Source organism: Balearica regulorum, chromosome 9 (genome assembly GCF_011004875.1).
Source record: "Balearica regulorum gibbericeps isolate bBalReg1 chromosome 9, bBalReg1.pri, whole genome shotgun sequence".
NCBI classification, from domain to species: domain Eukaryota; kingdom Metazoa; phylum Chordata; class Aves; order Gruiformes; family Gruidae; genus Balearica; species Balearica regulorum.
In genome coordinates, this window is record NC_046192.1 from 6675679 (window position 1) to 6693757 (window position 18079).

Genomic DNA, 18079 nt, shown 5'->3' on the forward strand with positions numbered 1-18079 from the left:
ATTGGCTAAAACGTTTAGAAAAGAATTGTCGCTTGGTCATGCTTCTGTAAGTACTGTTTTTCCAGACTATTGATCCATACCTTTACTTATCTTCAAAAATCAGATTTTTATTTTTGGTGGAATGCCTTCAGTGAAGCACTGCTCCACTGGAGCCGATGGTAAAATTCTCACTGGCTTCAGGATTTAAGTGTAAGCCACATATTAGAGTTCTCATTCACTTCCCTACAACTAAAATTCAACATTTGAAAACAAGACTACCTGAAGGCCCCTTGCTAAGGCTATGGAAGGGTGATTTCCATTGTAAGTAAAAAATTAGTTTACAATGTCTTAAACTCCAGTATCTTGTTTTATACTAAACAGTCCTATTTTGGTATAGTCAAGAATTATGGTATGCACACATTTATAGTGTTTAGTATCTTTAATTGGCATTTCTAAAAACAGTTTTATTTGCAGTTATTTCTTTAAAATGATTTGTTAAAATATTTTATTCTAACTATTCAGTTCTAATACGATCTTCATTTCTGTGTTTGCTCTTGTCACTGATGGTGTTCATTACTAGCATTTGGAGATGTGGTGGTAAGTCTGCAAATTCTACTGTTCTTCACTTCTGTACCAGCAGTGGGCTCACTGTACCTTCTTAAAAACCTGCTTACACTTGACTCCGCACACTCTTATTTCCTAGGAAGAGAAAATAATTAAAAAAGACAACTTTTACATAGGACACATGCATTATGCATTTATGTGTATGTCCAGCTTAATTTGAATCCACAATTTTCTATCAAGTTAGATTGGGTAGCTTGTACATATTTTAGCCTATTTTTGATCCTAAAGAAAACCAGCTAGCTTGGGTTTGTTTTCTAGTGAAAGGCAGTAAGAGAAGTTATTCTGGGATCTTAGATCTAAAAGGGCCAAATATGTTCCTGGTGCGTTATTCTCTATTTGCAGTGTGTACAACTGCTTAGGTCTTTGAAACTGGCATTCTCTACTTCGGACACATAAAGAAGTTATTTGGGGCTGGATTTGAATAACCACTTCTGAATTTGTATGTTAATGACTGGTAGTTCAAACCTACAAAACCAGAAATCAGCTGAAAGCCCACTCTCGTAACACAATGATGATGGCTAGAAAAGGACAGGTCGTTGTGTAGAGAAGACTTGATCTAGGTCTATCAATCACCGCACAGCAGTGCGTTTTGACTGAACTTGATCATACTGGATGCCTAATGCTGCCTACTGTTCCTTTTTGTTCCACAAGAGCTTTTCAAAAATCCCTACCTGCTAGTCATTGGATTATAGGGAACTGTGCATAAGCAGGTGCAATGACGTTTACATCTTGGGCACTGATTTGTGAGGCCTACTGTTGTTTACCTAATCGCACTGAAGATGGAGTTTAATCTTCTCCATTAGTAAAATTATTTTAGTTAGACCTGAGAAGTGCACATGAGATGTGTGCAGGTGTTGACTGGTTTTAGTGGAAGAAGAAAAAGGGGTGGAACTTCTTAAGGGACATAAAGGTTATGTATGACCTAGCAGAAGGGATGTACCTTCTATTTCAAGATAAGACTTTTAATAAAGCTGTCAGAATATTTTGAGGAAACAGGAGGCAGTTTCCTGGGAAGTTATGCATACTTTCTTATGGGGGACTTTGAAAAAAATTACATATTAAAAAAACCTTACACTGAGTCAATAATCTTACCGGCATATGTTGCTACTCCCTAGTAAGAGGAAGTGCTTCATGATGAATTGATGAAATAAGCAGACTGATACAGTGATTTTAGTTAGGACCTGTTTTGTTCACTTCCATATAGGTACCTCGGAAGTAGGAGTGTGCAATAAGGGCTAAAAGATCTGCTGACAGTGACAAAAACCTCCAGAGCAGAAGCAATCAATACAATAGAAAAGGGCAATAAAACTCAAAAGGAAATGGAGAATGGTCAAATAAGTCACTCACATAAAATAGAATCTAAGGAGGAAAAGGAACTACAAAGTACAGACTATAGAATGAAATGGAGAAAATAGGAGGCGATAAACTACTAAAGGATGTGGTACTACTCTCTACAGAACTGTGGAAAGAATTAAATTAACACTTGGCTCATTGTGTAAAGTTCAATAGGATCATAAAGCTATCGAAGTATCAATTTTTTAGAGGTAACTGCCCATTGTATCAAAGGACTCTGAAGAGTATAGGACCTAGTAATCTTAGCTGGTCAAAAATAAGATACTAAATGAGACTCTATTACTGTATGTTTAATGGAGAGAGTTACATTAACAAGGATTCAGAGAAATAAAGGACATCTTTTGAAGTTCATGAAATATAAAAGTGATATATTGGGAACTGGCCTCTAAAATACTTGGTTACTTCCTTTGCCTGAGGTAACTTTGTACCTGCTGTTGTGTACGAGAGACAGGTTGTGATAAATGGTACAAGTGCCACCGAGTGCATGGATACCTGCATGAGCTGCCAGGTATTACACAGAACTCTTCACAGATTCTGAAAAGCAGCCTCCGATCAGTCAGGTTACCGTGGGGTACCTAAAGTGGCACTAAACACACGTTTGAGCAACTGAATCTGAATTTATAACTTCTAAAATCAAATTCTTGACAGGGTTAAGCATAGAAAGTGGTCTGGCCTGGAGGTCCATGGCTAGGTGGTATGGCTAGAGCATGAGTCAGAGTAAGGATAGCAGAAATCAGGGCTAAAGAAATTGGTGTTGGGGACAGGAAATGAGAAGAAATGATGACTGCAGCACTGGCAAGGGACAGAAACCAGGATGCCAGTACAGAGGAATCCAAGAGCAGCTAGTGCTATTGCTTCATATATGTACAGATGAGTGCACATGTGTGTATGATTGAGTGCAGCAAGATAGAAGTTGAACTTCTAGGCCAGACATTGTATGGCTAATTGCAACCTGTTTGCCAGCAGAGAATCTGAAAGGGCTGATGCTTGGTGTCATGGTACCAACTTTTGTGAAGCTAGGAGGTAGTGTGGAAATACTGTAGTGTGTTTGTGCATAGGTAGAAGGAATATGTATACACAGGAAATTCTGGAGTCTCCTTTTTATTGCTTCTTCCCTACTTTCAGTGAGCCCATCAACTCAGCTATAAAGTGATCACTTAGTAACTTTCTCCCTACCTGCATTTTATCAAGTATGTAGTCCACATGGTAAGATCTGTCATATACATTCCTTTCCTGAACTGGTTTCTGGGTCTTCCAGTGCTTCCTGAAAATTGTGTTTAGTAATAAGGGGTCTGGGGTACTTTTGCAAAGATTTTGTAACTTTGCCACTGATTTGAATATTTAGAGAACATCCGTTTAGACTGCTGAATGCTAATAGTACTGAACAGCAACCAGAAATGGAGGTTGGATTTTATTATCTCAGCAGGAAGACTGCCTTTTACCCACATTGATGAGAGAGTGAGGATGCTATAAAGAGCTATGTGAGAAAAGAACAGGCATCTTCTTTCAGGTCCTGTTAACTTAGATAAAAATGATGATCTGAAAGAACATGACATTTCAAAAACTTAATTGCTGTTTTAGATCTCTAGTCTCTAATGCAGTCTGGCCTGTAATTATTTTAAAAGAACAATGGTATATTTTCCCCTTATGGCTTATTGTTGGATGCATAATTTCACCAGCTACCAAACTGCATATTTCACAGGGTGTATGAAGGACATTCTGTTAAATGTCTTCCTCAGTGTAAACATTTCAAAATGGTACGTCTGGACAGATAGTTAACTCAGAGTATTGCTTTGAAATCAGGCTGTCTTTGTAAGGGACATAAAAGCATAATGGCTCCAAATGAAATTGTTGCTTTAGAAACAAGTCAAATACTGCACGGATACTTAATTATGTCAAAGTAAGCCAAGATAACATAGCACACAGCCTGCTGCATTACATCTAACCATTTTAATAAAGTGGCATTTAAAACCTGTTACATGATCTTACCAGGTGCATTTCATCTCCTTCAATCCACTGGGTCCAACCACGACCTTCTTTTTCTCCATTCTGAACACAAAGAAGCTTATCTCCATCCCAAGATACAGTGGTCTAACAAAACACGTATGTTCAGTATTACTGTAGTATTCTCTGATATTACGATTAGTTTCCTTAAAGCAAAACTTCTCTCTAATATAATAAATGATTAGTGTATCTCATAAGATGAATAACTGTAGAGTGCTGTAACTCTTAGGATAATTACAAAAGAAATGAGCTTAAATAGAAAGTTGCTGCCCAACTGCCTGCCAAAACCTGAAAGGATGAGCTAAAGCTGTCTAAATTCAAGAAAAAAAATCATAAAAATCATTGTGTAAGAGCACACTCCTCTATCACTGCTGACAAATACAGCAGCAGAAGGGATGTGCAGCCTAACACTGTATTTGTAAAAGGAGCTAAAAACTTGAGATTGTTTGGTTTTTCCACCATAAGAAAGATTCTCCAGCTGCTCTACCTGAAAAAAGTATCCACCTACTGGCAGCTATGGAAGAACAAGGCTTTTAAATTCTGAGCTGTTTTTCCTGATGTCTTAATCTGCCTTCCATCATCAAGCAGAGTGGTTTGGAAGTATCAGCAAATTGGTAACTTTGCCAGCATCCTGCTTTGTGTAACTGTAGCTGGAGAACTACTTGAGCCAGGACTGGCAGAATAAGAGTAAGAGTAAGGTGTTGCAGGATTCAACACCTTTTGTGAATATCGGTGCTGTCCTGAGTAGGTTCAGTAGAACTTGATTCATAAAACTATTTAAATGTACAAGGGTGCATCCTACAGTTTGTTACTCTGGTTAGTCTTTACTGACAATTTGCCTTTCACGTCCTCCTAAGATAAAGAGAAGCAATACTCTGTAAAATATTTCAAGAGGGAAGGGGAAGAGCAGTGACAATTTGTGCTCCATGAGGACAGTTTAACATCAATAGTAGCACATGGCTTTTAAACGAGCTTGTTTGTTGAGGACTAAATATGGAATTACTGTCTACATTGTGTCTTCAGCCACTGCCCGTTTGAGCAGTCAAATATAGAGAGAAGATGAATTCTATTCTATCATTAAACTTACTGCATCCATCCTGTGTAGTTTCTAAGAAAATAAATCAGCCTACATTTGTCATTCTGGGAACTAAAACCAGTTCAACAACTATGCAGCCCTATTTATATTATTTCTGTATGTCACAAACAATTAATTCTTAAATGATAAACATGATAGCCACTATCTTTAAATGAGTACAGCCAGCAGTCTCCACCTCTGGGAAGCTTTAGGCTAAACAAGCATGGAAAATGAATCACTAGAAAGAGTGCCAGCATAGATAATAACAGGCAAGGCATTGTTATTGATCCCATATAGTCTGCTTGCACCATATGGGGTCTCTGAAAGACAAACTCATGTGTCCATGCTAAAAATCTGTCTGATATGGAAAATGCATTCACAAATTCTTCTGTTCACTCTTGTAAAATGACATATTTAAACCAAGTAGTAGATAACATTTAAAAAACCCCATATACTTTTAAAGTAAAAAGTGCTAATGCAGGCAGGAACAAAGCATTTGGGTAAAGCTGTAGTTAATGTGGTCATCATAGTATATATATATATTTTGAATCTGTAGATGTCCAGCTGGAGATGGAAGATAACAAATAATACCAAAATGAAAATTTTTTGATTTATAAGTTAACATATCTAAGACTTTCTCATGATTCTAAAAAATGAATATATTAGAAAATGAATATTATTTCTACCACTGACTTGTAGATGTGAGGGACACTGTGGAATGAAGCATTTGTATATGCAACTTTGCTTAGTAACTGAACTTATTTTTATCCATTGAGTAATAGCTCTGCATAGTTTAATCACTAGAATAGCTTAATAGTTAAGTTTTGTGGGTTTATATGTGAATTCAAAGGCAATATACCATGATAAAGTAAGATCCAACTTTATTAGTACTACTAATGTTCAAAGTCAGTTGTGGAAGTCTTGATAATATTCACTAGCTTAGTACACTTGGGGCAACTGAAAAATGTTTGTAGCAGTGCAAGGAAATGTTAACTTTTCAGCTGCCAAGGGTGATTCAAATTGTTTCATCTCAAAAAACAACATTTTTTTCTCTGGCTTTCTTGTTTTTCTAGTCAAGATTAGATACTGCTTTTAGCAATTTGGTGATAACCACGGACAGTATACTACCACAGACGGTTAAACAAGCTGTTTTATCAGCCAATATTCTCAGTTATCATCCTCTGCCTTCCCTTTGAGAAACAGAAATATTGAAGGGGTATGAGTAAACCATACAGCTTCTGATTTTTGTATGTGGCTATTTTGCTATGAAGGTTATAAAGGGCAGAATATATATTTCAGGAAAACATAATGTTCTCTTCTTTGTTAGCAGGAACAACCACTTTATGACAGTAAGATTAATCAGTAGCATTTTTATCTTTTCTTTAAGTCAAACTGTAATGTCTCATATAATGAAAGACACAACTAATACAGAAGATAGAAACTTCTCTTTTAACTCAGATTGAAATAAGTTCTTCCATTCCAGATGTCTCTTTTGAGACACACATTGAGTATTAGTTGAGGTTGGAGTTGCTACGGCTGTTATGTGTGCACTGGCTGCTGCAAATAGTCCACCCTTTACCAACAGCTAAGATACAGCAATGCTTGTCTTAGAACATCTGCAAATATTTGAGTCAGAACATAATAATATTCCAAAAATACCAGTGTAGGACAAACGTTGGTAAATATAATCTCTTTTGTTGTATATAAGAGCAAAGGTTTATTTTTAAAGATTGGATCAGGATATCACCATTGTATAACTATGAGTCAAGCACTTGAATAGCCTAGTGAGGCTGTTCTGTATGAACCTTTAGTTGCTGTTGTTTTCCTCTCCCAGCACACACTTTCTATCAAGATAAAGAAATGCTTTACCTTTTATGTAAAGCAACTTAGAAAAGTAGGCTTTTATAATTACCCTTGTTTGCCCTCATTTTGGTAATAGCATTACCTAAGATTCGCCTGATTACAGAGACTGAGCTACTGTTTCCTATCTGGAATGACTGAAAATCTTTCCCAGGATTTGGTGAGCACAGCATCCCCAGGCAGACAGTTCCTATTCTTCCTCCAGAAGCAGGAGGAGGAGAAATAGACAAACTTTCAGGATACTGGAAAGCTGCAGTTTCCTAATGGTAACAGAACCAACTAGATGAAAACGTAGTATTTATCTAAGACAGAAGGCTCCTGCCTTCTTGAGCATCTTATGATACTTGTAGGATAAATCAAAGACTTCATTTATTCCTTTCAACTAGGCAGTACATAATCTAGTTCATCATAAGCAAGTTTAAGTTTTGTTTACTTACTACCTCATTATACCTAAACCCAAGACGAATACTTCTCAGGTCAAATGCATTTAATTCTGTAGGAAACCTCAACGGAAATAGCTTGAGAACACAAAAAATGTTCAAATTTTCTTTAGTTTTATGATATGATTTCTATAGTCTTATACTATTTTTGTGTACTTAATATTTTGCTTTTATTACTTGGCCATTCATATACTTTTTTAAGTGATTTAATCTCTTAATTTAAATACATGTGCATAGCAACACCACCTTCCTGAAATTTAAAGCTAGAAGAAATAATTATTCTCATTACTGTTTTCAGTTATGAGACAAGGTAGATTTATTAAATGAAATATTTAACAAAACCAAAACAAATCTATTGACTATGTGTTTGCATTTTCTGTAGTAGAAGTAACAGTAGTGAAGTCTTGCAGAATTACGAAAGATTTTACTTCCAGCTTCTAGGGGCAAATCATGTTGACCCACAGCCAGAGATACTGACTTTTGTAATTTACTGAAATATTCATCAAACAGACTATTTTCTCAGAGAACTTTGCATTTCCCAGTGAGGTGTAAGTGCAAAACCATTTGATGCTGGCTCTGCACAATGTTTCTCATTCCCAAGTTGGCTATTCCTAATGTGCTTGCTTGTGTCACGTGCTCTGCAGTTGAAGATACATAATGTATTTTACAGGTGACTGAAAGAAAATAACTTTTGTTTTTGGAAAAAAAGTAGTCCATGAACATTTTTTGTTAATGTTACATAGATTTTCGACACATTACATTTACAAATATGAATTGTAGCTACCGCCTTTCATCAAAAATATGTTATTGATTTCCCATCTGTAGGAGACACACAGCAGTGCCAGTTCTATTTTTCTTCTACTTCCCTTCAGAGTGTTGTCTCTATATTATGGTGCAGCAAATGACTGCAATGCTCTAAAACTGCATGACACACTCCATGCTCCATCTCAATCCAGAAATTCTCTGCTTATGAGAATGACCAGTCATTTTACAACTGTAATTATGATTTAAGAAGGACTGAATGATGGAAAGTAATTGCTTAGGTCAGATGACATAGGAAAATTCAATTTGAGCTGTGTCCTGTATTGGGTTTACAAATAACACCAAAGAAAATAGCCTAGAATTTTTAGTCAAACATGACAATAGATCCAACAAGATATTTAATAGCCTCTCAAGGTAAAGCATTTTCATCTCTACTAAGTGTCAAAGTGATATAAAAAAATCTGGTAAGCATTCCGCAGGGGAAATTTTCATCAAATGAAGTGCTGATGGAATAAACTAATGTTGATATCGCAGACAAAATCTAATGTAGCTGTGAAGGGGCATTCTGCGATGTTGTAGTCACTGCCTATGGCCTTCTGTGTAGAAGGCATGCTGTACACTGCCAGCAGGAGGGCTACAACCATGTTTAGGGTTTGTCATCTCTCCATCCTGTAACTCCTCTTAACTCATTAACTCTGTATTTGGCAGGTTGGTGACAGACAGAGAAACTACTGAGAAAACAAAACCAAACCCAACAGAAAAATTAGTGGTAGGATCCTGGACTTTATCTCAAGATACTGTTGCTGGACCACGGCTACAGGTATTTAGCCATCCTGTAGCTAGGCTGGATGATAAAGTCTATACCAACCTTTTCTTCTCCTACTAACTTCAGCTCAACTCTGTAGAAACACTTACACATCTAACCTCCCATTTCATCATTCCTGTTTTCAGCCATTCAGCAAAAGAACTCCTGAAGGTAACTCTTAGGAAATAGTTGGTAGTACAATACAACTCATTTCTCAACTGCTTCTGGGACTGGCAGATGTCTCATAATAGGTATCTATAGCTACAGGATTCTGAAATGTGCTCGTGCCATTACAAATTTGCTCAGATTGTTATTGAAAGACAAGCTGGTTATAGCAGGGGCATTCTGCACCTGACTGATAAGCTTACTGAAGTTCACTGTAGTCAAAAGATGAGACACTTCTAGAAGCAGTACTTTGCTTGTATGATTGTCAGCACCTCCATTGCTAGCAACTGGGCTTAGGCTTGGATTGACAAATTTTAGATCAAAGGGTAAGCTGCTGTCAGATAGGATCAGATCTTAAATTTTCAAATTCATTATTTTGAATCCTTGCTTATAAGAGCAATAAAGGAAAGCAACGACTGGAGACATGTTCCAGGGAGTAGGAAAGTAAATGTGTCAAAGCTCCAGGCTATGCAGGTGAAAATACATGGGAGGAGGAGTAGAATCAATATGTTGGACAGTGCGTAATGTTTTATTTCTTAGGAATGGTGGGGGTTTTATTCTCATTGAAATAAAATTGTATACAAATAATTAAAAAAAAGGAAGACTTGTGTACATCCTATGCTAGAAAAAAAAAGTACAAAACAGCACATCCAATTCACTTTGTGCAAGGATCAGAATCAATTCTAAGACACTTAGAGTTTAAATTATTGTATATAATTGATTTATCCTCTGTGTAATTTTAGCAAAATGCAATTGTACCTAACACTAATGGTTTTTTCATTCAAAATTGGATTTGGTAAATCTGGTTCTCAGGTTTTCAGCTGATTCTTTCTCATTCCACTTTCTGCATTCATAAGTCTCTGAGCTTTTTAGGATTCACAAAAAGCTGAAATGCTAAGCCCAGCCAAACCCACCTCTCCTACAAAGCTTCAGTGTGTCAGCAGAGGTTTTGTGAATAACTAGCTGAAAGCTTCTGAACAGTCTCGGGTTTTAGACATGAATCCAGCACTGCAAAATTTGAAGTTAATGACATCTTAAATTATATGGCAAAAGATTCTAGAGATCTCATTTGATATCACTGCACAAATGTGCTGAGCATATCACTTACAGGTAATAAGCAGTAATGCCAAAAGTGCATGCACCGTGAAACAAGGGAGAAAAATGGAAACAGCTCCTCTTTACTGAGGCACAGAGACTGAACGAAGCAGAGTTTTAGAGCGCTTGAGACAGATCCAAGAGTGGACCCCTGTTCTCTGGAGCCTCTGAGGGGTTGACCGGAGGACTATTCTTCCTCACTTGTGAACAGCACTTTGTAAAAGGTTAGAAAACTACATGAAGACTACCTCCTTTAAATTAAACCCCCCCAAAAGTCAGAGAATTTTCCAATGAGGAGCTGGGGAATTTACAGTATTGCAGGGAGAAAGGGCACTAGATTTGAGAGAACACTAGTATATACACACAGGCAATGACATAAAAACACCTCCCAGCAACAGTCATTCTAGAACAATGCTTTTTCCAACAGAGTATAGGAAAAAACAGTTACAAGCCAAACAGAAAAAAACCAAATTTGAAGAGGTAAAGACACAAAATAGTTGAATCACAGGGATCAAATAAAGACATATTGCTGATCTTGCATCTTACTAGATAGGCACAACTTCTTTTGTGTCTTCTTGCCCTGTGGGGGATCCCTACTGGAATTCCAAGTATTGGAATGTTGTTTGTTGGTTGCTGTTTTTTCTGGCAGCAAAGTCTTCATTCCAATACCTACTCTAAACTAGATTAATAGCTGTTAATTCCATTTGTGGAACAGAGGAACCCTGCCTAAATAGTTAAATAAGCTTCACGAGCCATGTAATTTTATAACAGGGCTTTATTCTGACCTTGCAGCAGTATAAATCAAATTATGTCCACAACAACTAAACTTCATTGCATTTTTCCTGAATATAAACTGGAGAGGAATCAGTTTCACATTAGGCATGTTTGTTTAAAACAGAGCCATGATCACATTCAAACAACTTGCCTCCTTTCACTAGGATACGGCACCTGTAACTAGCACTGGTTTATGTGACAGAAGGATTGGTCAGATGCCTATGAACAATCCTTGTGTGGCTGTCTTAAACATTACATGACTGTATTTTTTCAGGAAGATACTCTGTATGGTAAGATGTATGATAAATCTGATGAGTGAATTCTACAATTCCCCAATCCCCCTCACCCTACCCCACCCCAGGAAGACTTAACTATTACTAAAAGTTATATTAGCTCCAATAATGGAACTCCAAACACCCATTTGATAACTTATCCATGATTATATTCTGCTTGTATTCTGTTTTGGTTAATAAATAGTTAATATGTACGGTTTCCCACCTTCGCTTTTAAATTCTTGCTGGTTTATGTTTACCAGTCCCCAGTCATTGTCATTTCCTTTCCTGCTTTAATGTAAGAAAAAAATTACTAAGCCAAAGAGCACAATGCTCTGAATTACTGAGGCATCCTTCACTTGCTTAGCCAAATATTCAATTCTAATGCAACTAATGCTGTTTTCAGTTATCCAACTGTTAGAACATAGAATCTTCCTTGGTTTTTTTAAATAGATCACTTGCCCTTAGACTCTGTCAAAAGACAGATTCGTTCTGGATAGGGTGAGCTAATGCAATTCAGTCTCATTCAAATGTTTGAACAGCAGAATAAAATCGTAATGCAAAAACTTTCGCTGACTTTAGCAGCAAAATTATTAGAAAAGTAAAAATTCTAAGTAAGTAATTTTTGCATCTGAGTTATCCCATTCTTGGTCTGCTTTGACTCATTGGGTGCAAAGACTTGGAACATGAAACTTCAGCCTTGAAGTTTTGTCACTTACCTTTTTTATAAACTTTTGACTGATGTACTAAGCGAATACACTGTGAAGGTACATAAAGCTAACTTTTCTGCTTAGTGTCAGATCCTGCCCCATTCTTATGTTTACTGATACATATTTCACATTGCAGATGTTTCCTCATCTTCACTTTATTACTGGTGGTGAAAAAGGGAGGCAAAATAATGTGGCAATGAGAGATACTTCAAGAGATGGTTATCAATTAATTGTTGTTTCAGTAAGGTCTTGCCTCTTTTGTGCACAGTAAATTTTTTCCACAGTAATGTGCATGAAATGAAGTTTTATACTTAGTGCAATACCTGAGATCCTCACTAAATTAATCACAACTCAAGATTACAGAATTTATCTTTAAAATTGAGGAAATTTCATGATGAGGCTGGAGCTTCACTGAGAATGAAGACAGCAGGATCAAATACTCAGCTCAGGAAATACCAAAGCCATAGTTATCCATTTCACTTTAAATTTCTGTCTTTGTACACTATACAGCTGATATATGTTACCAAATAAAACCATGAAAAAACTCTTCAAAGTAGTAGAAACTTTATCACATGGTCCAATTCAAACTTCACATCATATGAGAAATAAAGTAATACAATATTAATGTTCTAAACTTCTTTCTACACCATCTAATGTGCACCTTGTAACAGTTGTAAAGAATAAAAGATGCTCATGAATATGTAAACTTTCATTCTACCTTTGTAGTTAAAACTGCCAAGTTTTTAACAAATCAAAATATTAACTATGATTAAACTTGCTGTAACACATCTTTCATGAAATTGCCAAGCAAATAGAGAAACTTTCATTTATCTATGAGACAAAATGTCTGGGGGAAAGCTCTAGGAGAAGCACGACAGTATTATGGAGCTAACTGAATGCAAATGTCTTGTCTAGATTTCTTAAGAGACCAGGCTGTGCTGCAGCTTGCTCCATACAGTTTCAGCAATGGTTAGAACGCATTGAGTATCAACCATCTTCTTGGAAGTACTTTGTGCTGTGATTAGTGAGCTCTCCTGTGTCCACACATTGGTGCGGTCAACTATCCCAATCTTTGGTTTTACAGAACACAGAAATTGCATCTTTAGCTAAACTACCAGGGCTTTTGAGTTTCTTGAGATTCCACAGTAGCAAATTTTCACTTCCCAACAGAAACAAAATCTTAAAGGAACTAACGTCACCAACTGCTGTTACCTATATCCCTTAAGAAAACAGAATCACCTAAACACGTGTTGCATAAAGGAAAGCGACAGTTAAAGGTCAAAAAAAGGACAAACTGAAACTGCTAAGGTTTATCCAGCTATATTACTCACTGTTCCAGGAAGTTCAGACAGGCTTCCAGGAGTGACCAACTACAAAAATGAAAAAAATCCTAAGTGAAATGAAGGAGGGGGCCTACACCATCACAGGAGTATCAATTCCTACTGTCAAACCTTTGATTTACTTCTCAAATAAGTATCAGCAGAACTTGTTAGCTTTTACTCATCACAGACAGCATCGATTTGTAATTATGGTAGTTGCGCCCTACCCAAACTGACTCAAAGACATGTTTTACAACTGAAAGGTGAGCACAATTTCAGTGAATTATACACAAGATTTAACCTGTTCATCATGCTAATATTATTTTTACTGATATGTTAACTCTAGTTAGATGATATATTCTTCATTAAAAGAAAAAATGATCTATACCTATTGGATTAATTACTTCTAAGGTTATTTTTGCTAGTGTCCTGATGATTGTTCTGCTATATAGATTAATGTTTAATGTATAATTTGTCTTATCCATGTTACTTTGTACTTCTCATACATTGAGCTACTTGGATAAAACTTGCCCAGTGGTCTGCTCAGTCCACTGTATAAATAACAATAATTGATTCACTATCTCTCCCATTACACATGTGGACTATTAATGATTAAGCCATTTATGGCATGCAGTTTCACAAGCTATAGATGAGAAAAGGAAACACCAAGAATTATAATCAACCTTTGCTTTTATGGTGGTTTTCTTCATAACACCACGCAGGGAGTGGTCCAGTATCTCTTATCACCTCCATGACCCTTCTCTCAGAAGACTCTTTCTGGACCACTGGAGTTATTTTGTTGCTCAACAACTGCAAGTTTTGCCTGACATGGTTATCAGATTTGGGCTGAAGTGGCTTCAGAAAGACAGCTTCTTGTATTGTTATGCCTTTGAGAAAACTGAGGTCTCATGTAGAAAAGAAATCTTTAATAACAAAACTGAACTACAAAGTATGATACATTGCTACAAGGCAAATAGAGAACCAGTGATCAGTGACCTCAACTGTACAGCTGCAGCTGGCGTCTGTTGTTGCAGACCATAAAGGGACGTGGAGGATTTCTGAAAATTTTTTTGAGTTACAAGCCTAAGTCATTCTTAACAAAACAGTCAGAGTTAGTGACTGCCCTTTGGATTTTTTTGGAAAAGGCAAGAAGACGCTGGCACATTCTGCTTCCAAGGCTGAGTGAGGATTTTGCACTAAACAGCCAATATATAAAATGTTTAAGCAACCCCTGGAAGTAGGGTGAACTAAGTTCAACTCCAAATCAAATAGCTGTTGTAGTGACGAGAATAATTTTTCCCTAATTTCTTCCTTCTGGTTCAACATTTTGAATTCTTCCCCATCACTCAATTTAGCAAAATAGGGTAGAGAATTTTGGCCTGTTACAAATAATGACTATTTAGGGTATTTGTCAGGAAATTAAGAGTTGTGTGTTAAATCTGTTCAGGATTTTGAAAGCACGATTAGGCGAGGGCTACATTACCATGCCTTCTAAATCTGATCTTTCAGCACAGTGGTTGTCTGACACATTTTGTAAGATCTCATTGCAGGTACATGCTAGACAGCCTCAGAGCACAATTATTTCTTTCCACCATATAAAGGATGTTTTAGTCCTCCTTTAGATGGCGTTTAATGGTATTTAAGTATAGATAATGCTTAGATGGAGGCAGTTCTGTACACACATAAACCAGTACTTCACTGACTCAAACACTGAGGATTTCAGACATTTTTAGCACTTGAGCAGATGCTTTTATCATTCCTATCTTTGATAGTAATTTAGCCACTTAAGTCTTTCTTTGGGCTCATAACTGTTCAGTGGATCTGGACCTCATTATCCTGATCAAGAGCCTTTCAGCAGTCAAAAATGCATTACGACATTGGGGCACTTTCCTATAGACAAATAGACATTGCTTCTCCCTTCTGTGAATTTTGTATTCTGCACTCTATCACGCTTCTACCCTCTGTAACAAGGACTACAGAAGGATTAGTTGAGGCACTCACTAGCTAGCCATTCTTTTTTTCTGATCTTCATGATCCTTCCCTTTCCTGCCATCACCAGAGCAAAAAAAAATTTGCATATCCTAGTGTTAGAGAATAGTATGGGTTTTGAATGGCACTATCTTTTTAAGAACGGAAACCTATTAATTCGCTTTTATGTGATTTCTCCTCTGCAGTCCTCCTGAGATAATTTTGTTTTCCTTATCAGCTTCTTCACTGTAGGATATTGCAGGTGTCATGCTTTCAGACTAACAGGAAAGAACTTGGTATTCTCAAGTTTTTCCCCCGTTAATTGGTATTTATCAGTCATAAGTTAGAAAATATTGTCTCTCTGGCAAGCGAAAATTGCTCATAAGACAGAGTCCTCAGTGTTTGCATACTGATTGCAATAAGATTTGTTCCAGTAGGCTAATTAACGCATCTGCTCTAATAAATACACCCTGGAAGGAAGGAGCACAGGAACAAGAACAAGAAAGAAAAGCTGCAATTTCTAAGCACTTGGCCATTCTTACATGTGGGGGGGTAGTGTCTGACCCTGCAATCAGTGTATTTCTTGTACTGTAAAACATTACTCAGTGAAGAGATTTGGAAAGTCTGAACATAAATGTCTTTTTGACTAACAAATATCCCAGTATAATTGAGTAATGTTTCATTGAAGTTACTGTTTGTTCACTGAAAAAATTGTTTTGTGCTCCTGATTAAAATTAGCATTCCTTTAACGTAAAGGCATGCTAAAAATTGTGTGCACATCTTGGCAAACTGAGAAGTACAGAAATAATTTTAGGAATAGCCACACAAAATGGTTAACAGATGTGGTCTGTGAAAGGCCGCAGATTATAAATTCTTCTTTTTTTTTTTTTTTTTTTGTCTGTTATGGTTCTAATTCTTACCATGCATTTGCGATCATCCACCCCAGCTAAATCCTCCTCAAACTCCTTTCCTACATCAAATTCCATGATGTAGTTTCTAAAAGTGCTTAGCGTTTTAATGATCATATGATCCCCATTCTGAAGGATTTCTTTGTCAGGTTTTAGCAAGTTTGCTATTTTTCTTACAGCAACATTTACATCTGAAAAAGAAAAAGAATTATTTTAATCCAGAGAAGTCTACCACAAAAAGAAGCTTGTAGCTCTTGGGAGAACTAAAATGAACAAAGATAAATAATGTCCAGATCTTTCAGGCCAGCTTTCTCATCAGGAATAGTCCATAACCTAATTCCTTTAACTTAAATAAGTTACTGTTTTGATTTTCTGATTACGTGGAATCCTAAAAAATACCGTTTGTATTTGACAGTTAATAAGGCCTTCAATATTTCTATAGAAATACTAGCACTTTACATCAAATGCAAACGCACAAACGTGCATTAAGTACATTATTGTCTCTTTATTACACATAACATTTTTACTCTTTTTCAAATTATGGTTGTTTTTTTTAAGTTTGAAATCTGCCACTTACTTACCTCTGCAAGCTATGTAGTTTAATCTCTGTTAATGTAAGCTTCAAGATGGTAAAAAGTAGAGGCTGCTTAAGACAAAACAATTTTGCATAAGGCAATTCTTAAAGTGCATTCCTGAAAAAAGTACTTCTCACAAAAATGATTTATGACTGTACAAGAAAAAGTAGATTCATGTAAAGACTAAGGTTGCATTTATTGATTATTTATTAAAGAAACACGAAGGGAACCTTACCCAGTGCTTTCAGATACTCCTCAAAATTGTCATTGCTGACCATTTTCCAGTAACCATTGAAATCTGCAGGCATCCCCACTTTAGGTAATTGTCAAAATCAAAGTCTCAGAACAGTGTGTTGATTCTGCACCACACAGCTCACTGCCTTTCTTTGTGGTGAGTCTGAACTCTGGTTTCTTTTATCTCTTTTTTAGACCATGTAGCTATGCAAGTCCTTCTAATCCGATTATTGTTGAAGTGTTGCCTTTAAATCCTTCCACAAGGCTGAACCTCTGAGATTTCTAATGACAGCAGGATGACTTGATTTAAGCAAAATGAAACATTCGACTTCCGTGGAACTTCTGTGAGGGTACTGATTATCTGGAGATCAAATTTAACCATATTACTCTTCATTTTTCATACCACTCAGAAAAAAACCCCTATTAACTAGCTTTAGTTTAGGATATTAGCCAAAGCTATACAGGTGCTTATCTTGTGTGTTTTTTGAGGTGAATCCTTCTTCCTTTAATAAGTTCCAGCTACTTCATGCCTTCTTTTCAGAAAACGATCATATAGACTCTTTCACTGAAAGCAATTTGTGTCTGGCTTTACTTTATCTTGTTCCACAAGCTCCTTAATTCTAGAGAACTACCAGTGAAAGCTGTTTGGCCAACCGAGGGCTCAAAAAGGGCCAGTTAGGTGGAAACCTGTATTAAGAAGCAGTAGTTAATTCTGTATATTGATAAATGTTACATCACTACTGAATGCATGCATTCAGTTAATCTAAGCACATTGAAACACAGAACTAGCACTTTACAGAGATTCTATATTCTTTGAAGGTGTCTTCTGTCAAAAATGAGATACAACCAACATATAAGAGAATGGATTTTTCTGGCTAACATTAGGGCTCAAATACTGAGAAAGCCTCTTAGCTCTTTTCATTTATTTTTCCCTGTGTATTTTCAAATGGTGCAGCTGAAGTTCCTCTTGGATATGTTATCTACACCAGGGCTTTGGCAATTACTTACTCTTATAGAAGACTGGATCAGAGAAGCAAAGAAACCCACTTTAAATCTGGGGATGAGGACTGTCTGTCATTTGTGAATCTGGAGGCTTAAAAGTGACATGAATGGTGCACGCATTTTTAAGTGCTTGCATGACAGAAGATTTATTTCCA

The 18079-nt window shown here is 36.6% G+C and overlaps 1 protein-coding gene across 1 annotated transcript; it reads right to left on the bottom strand.

The window, feature by feature from the left end:
* Window positions 1-406: 406 nt before the first annotated feature.
* On the bottom strand, window positions 407-18033 carry RBP1 (retinol binding protein 1). Its single transcript, XM_010298244.2, has 4 exons — window positions 16924-18033; window positions 16126-16304; window positions 3946-4047; window positions 407-678 (listed from the first exon to the last, which is right to left on the bottom strand). The coding sequence occupies exons 1-4, from the start codon at window positions 16994-16996 to the stop codon at window positions 625-627; spliced, it is 408 nt and encodes a 135-aa protein (XP_010296546.1). The 5' UTR covers window positions 16997-18033; the 3' UTR covers window positions 407-624.
* Between the last annotated feature and the right edge of the window lie 46 nt (window positions 18034-18079).

Coding starts and splice junctions, on each gene's coding strand:
- RBP1 (XM_010298244.2), bottom strand. CDS start 16,996: ATGCCTGCAGATTTCAATGGTTACTGGAAAATGGTCAGCAATGACAAT. Junction 4,048..16,125: donor TGGATGATCGCAAATGCATG/GTAAGAATTAGA, acceptor GTGTTTTGTTAG/ACCACTGTATCTTGGGATGG. Junction 679..3,945: donor AAGGAGATGAAATGCACCTG/GTAAGATCATGT, acceptor TTCTCTTCCTAG/GAAATAAGAGTGTGCGGAGT.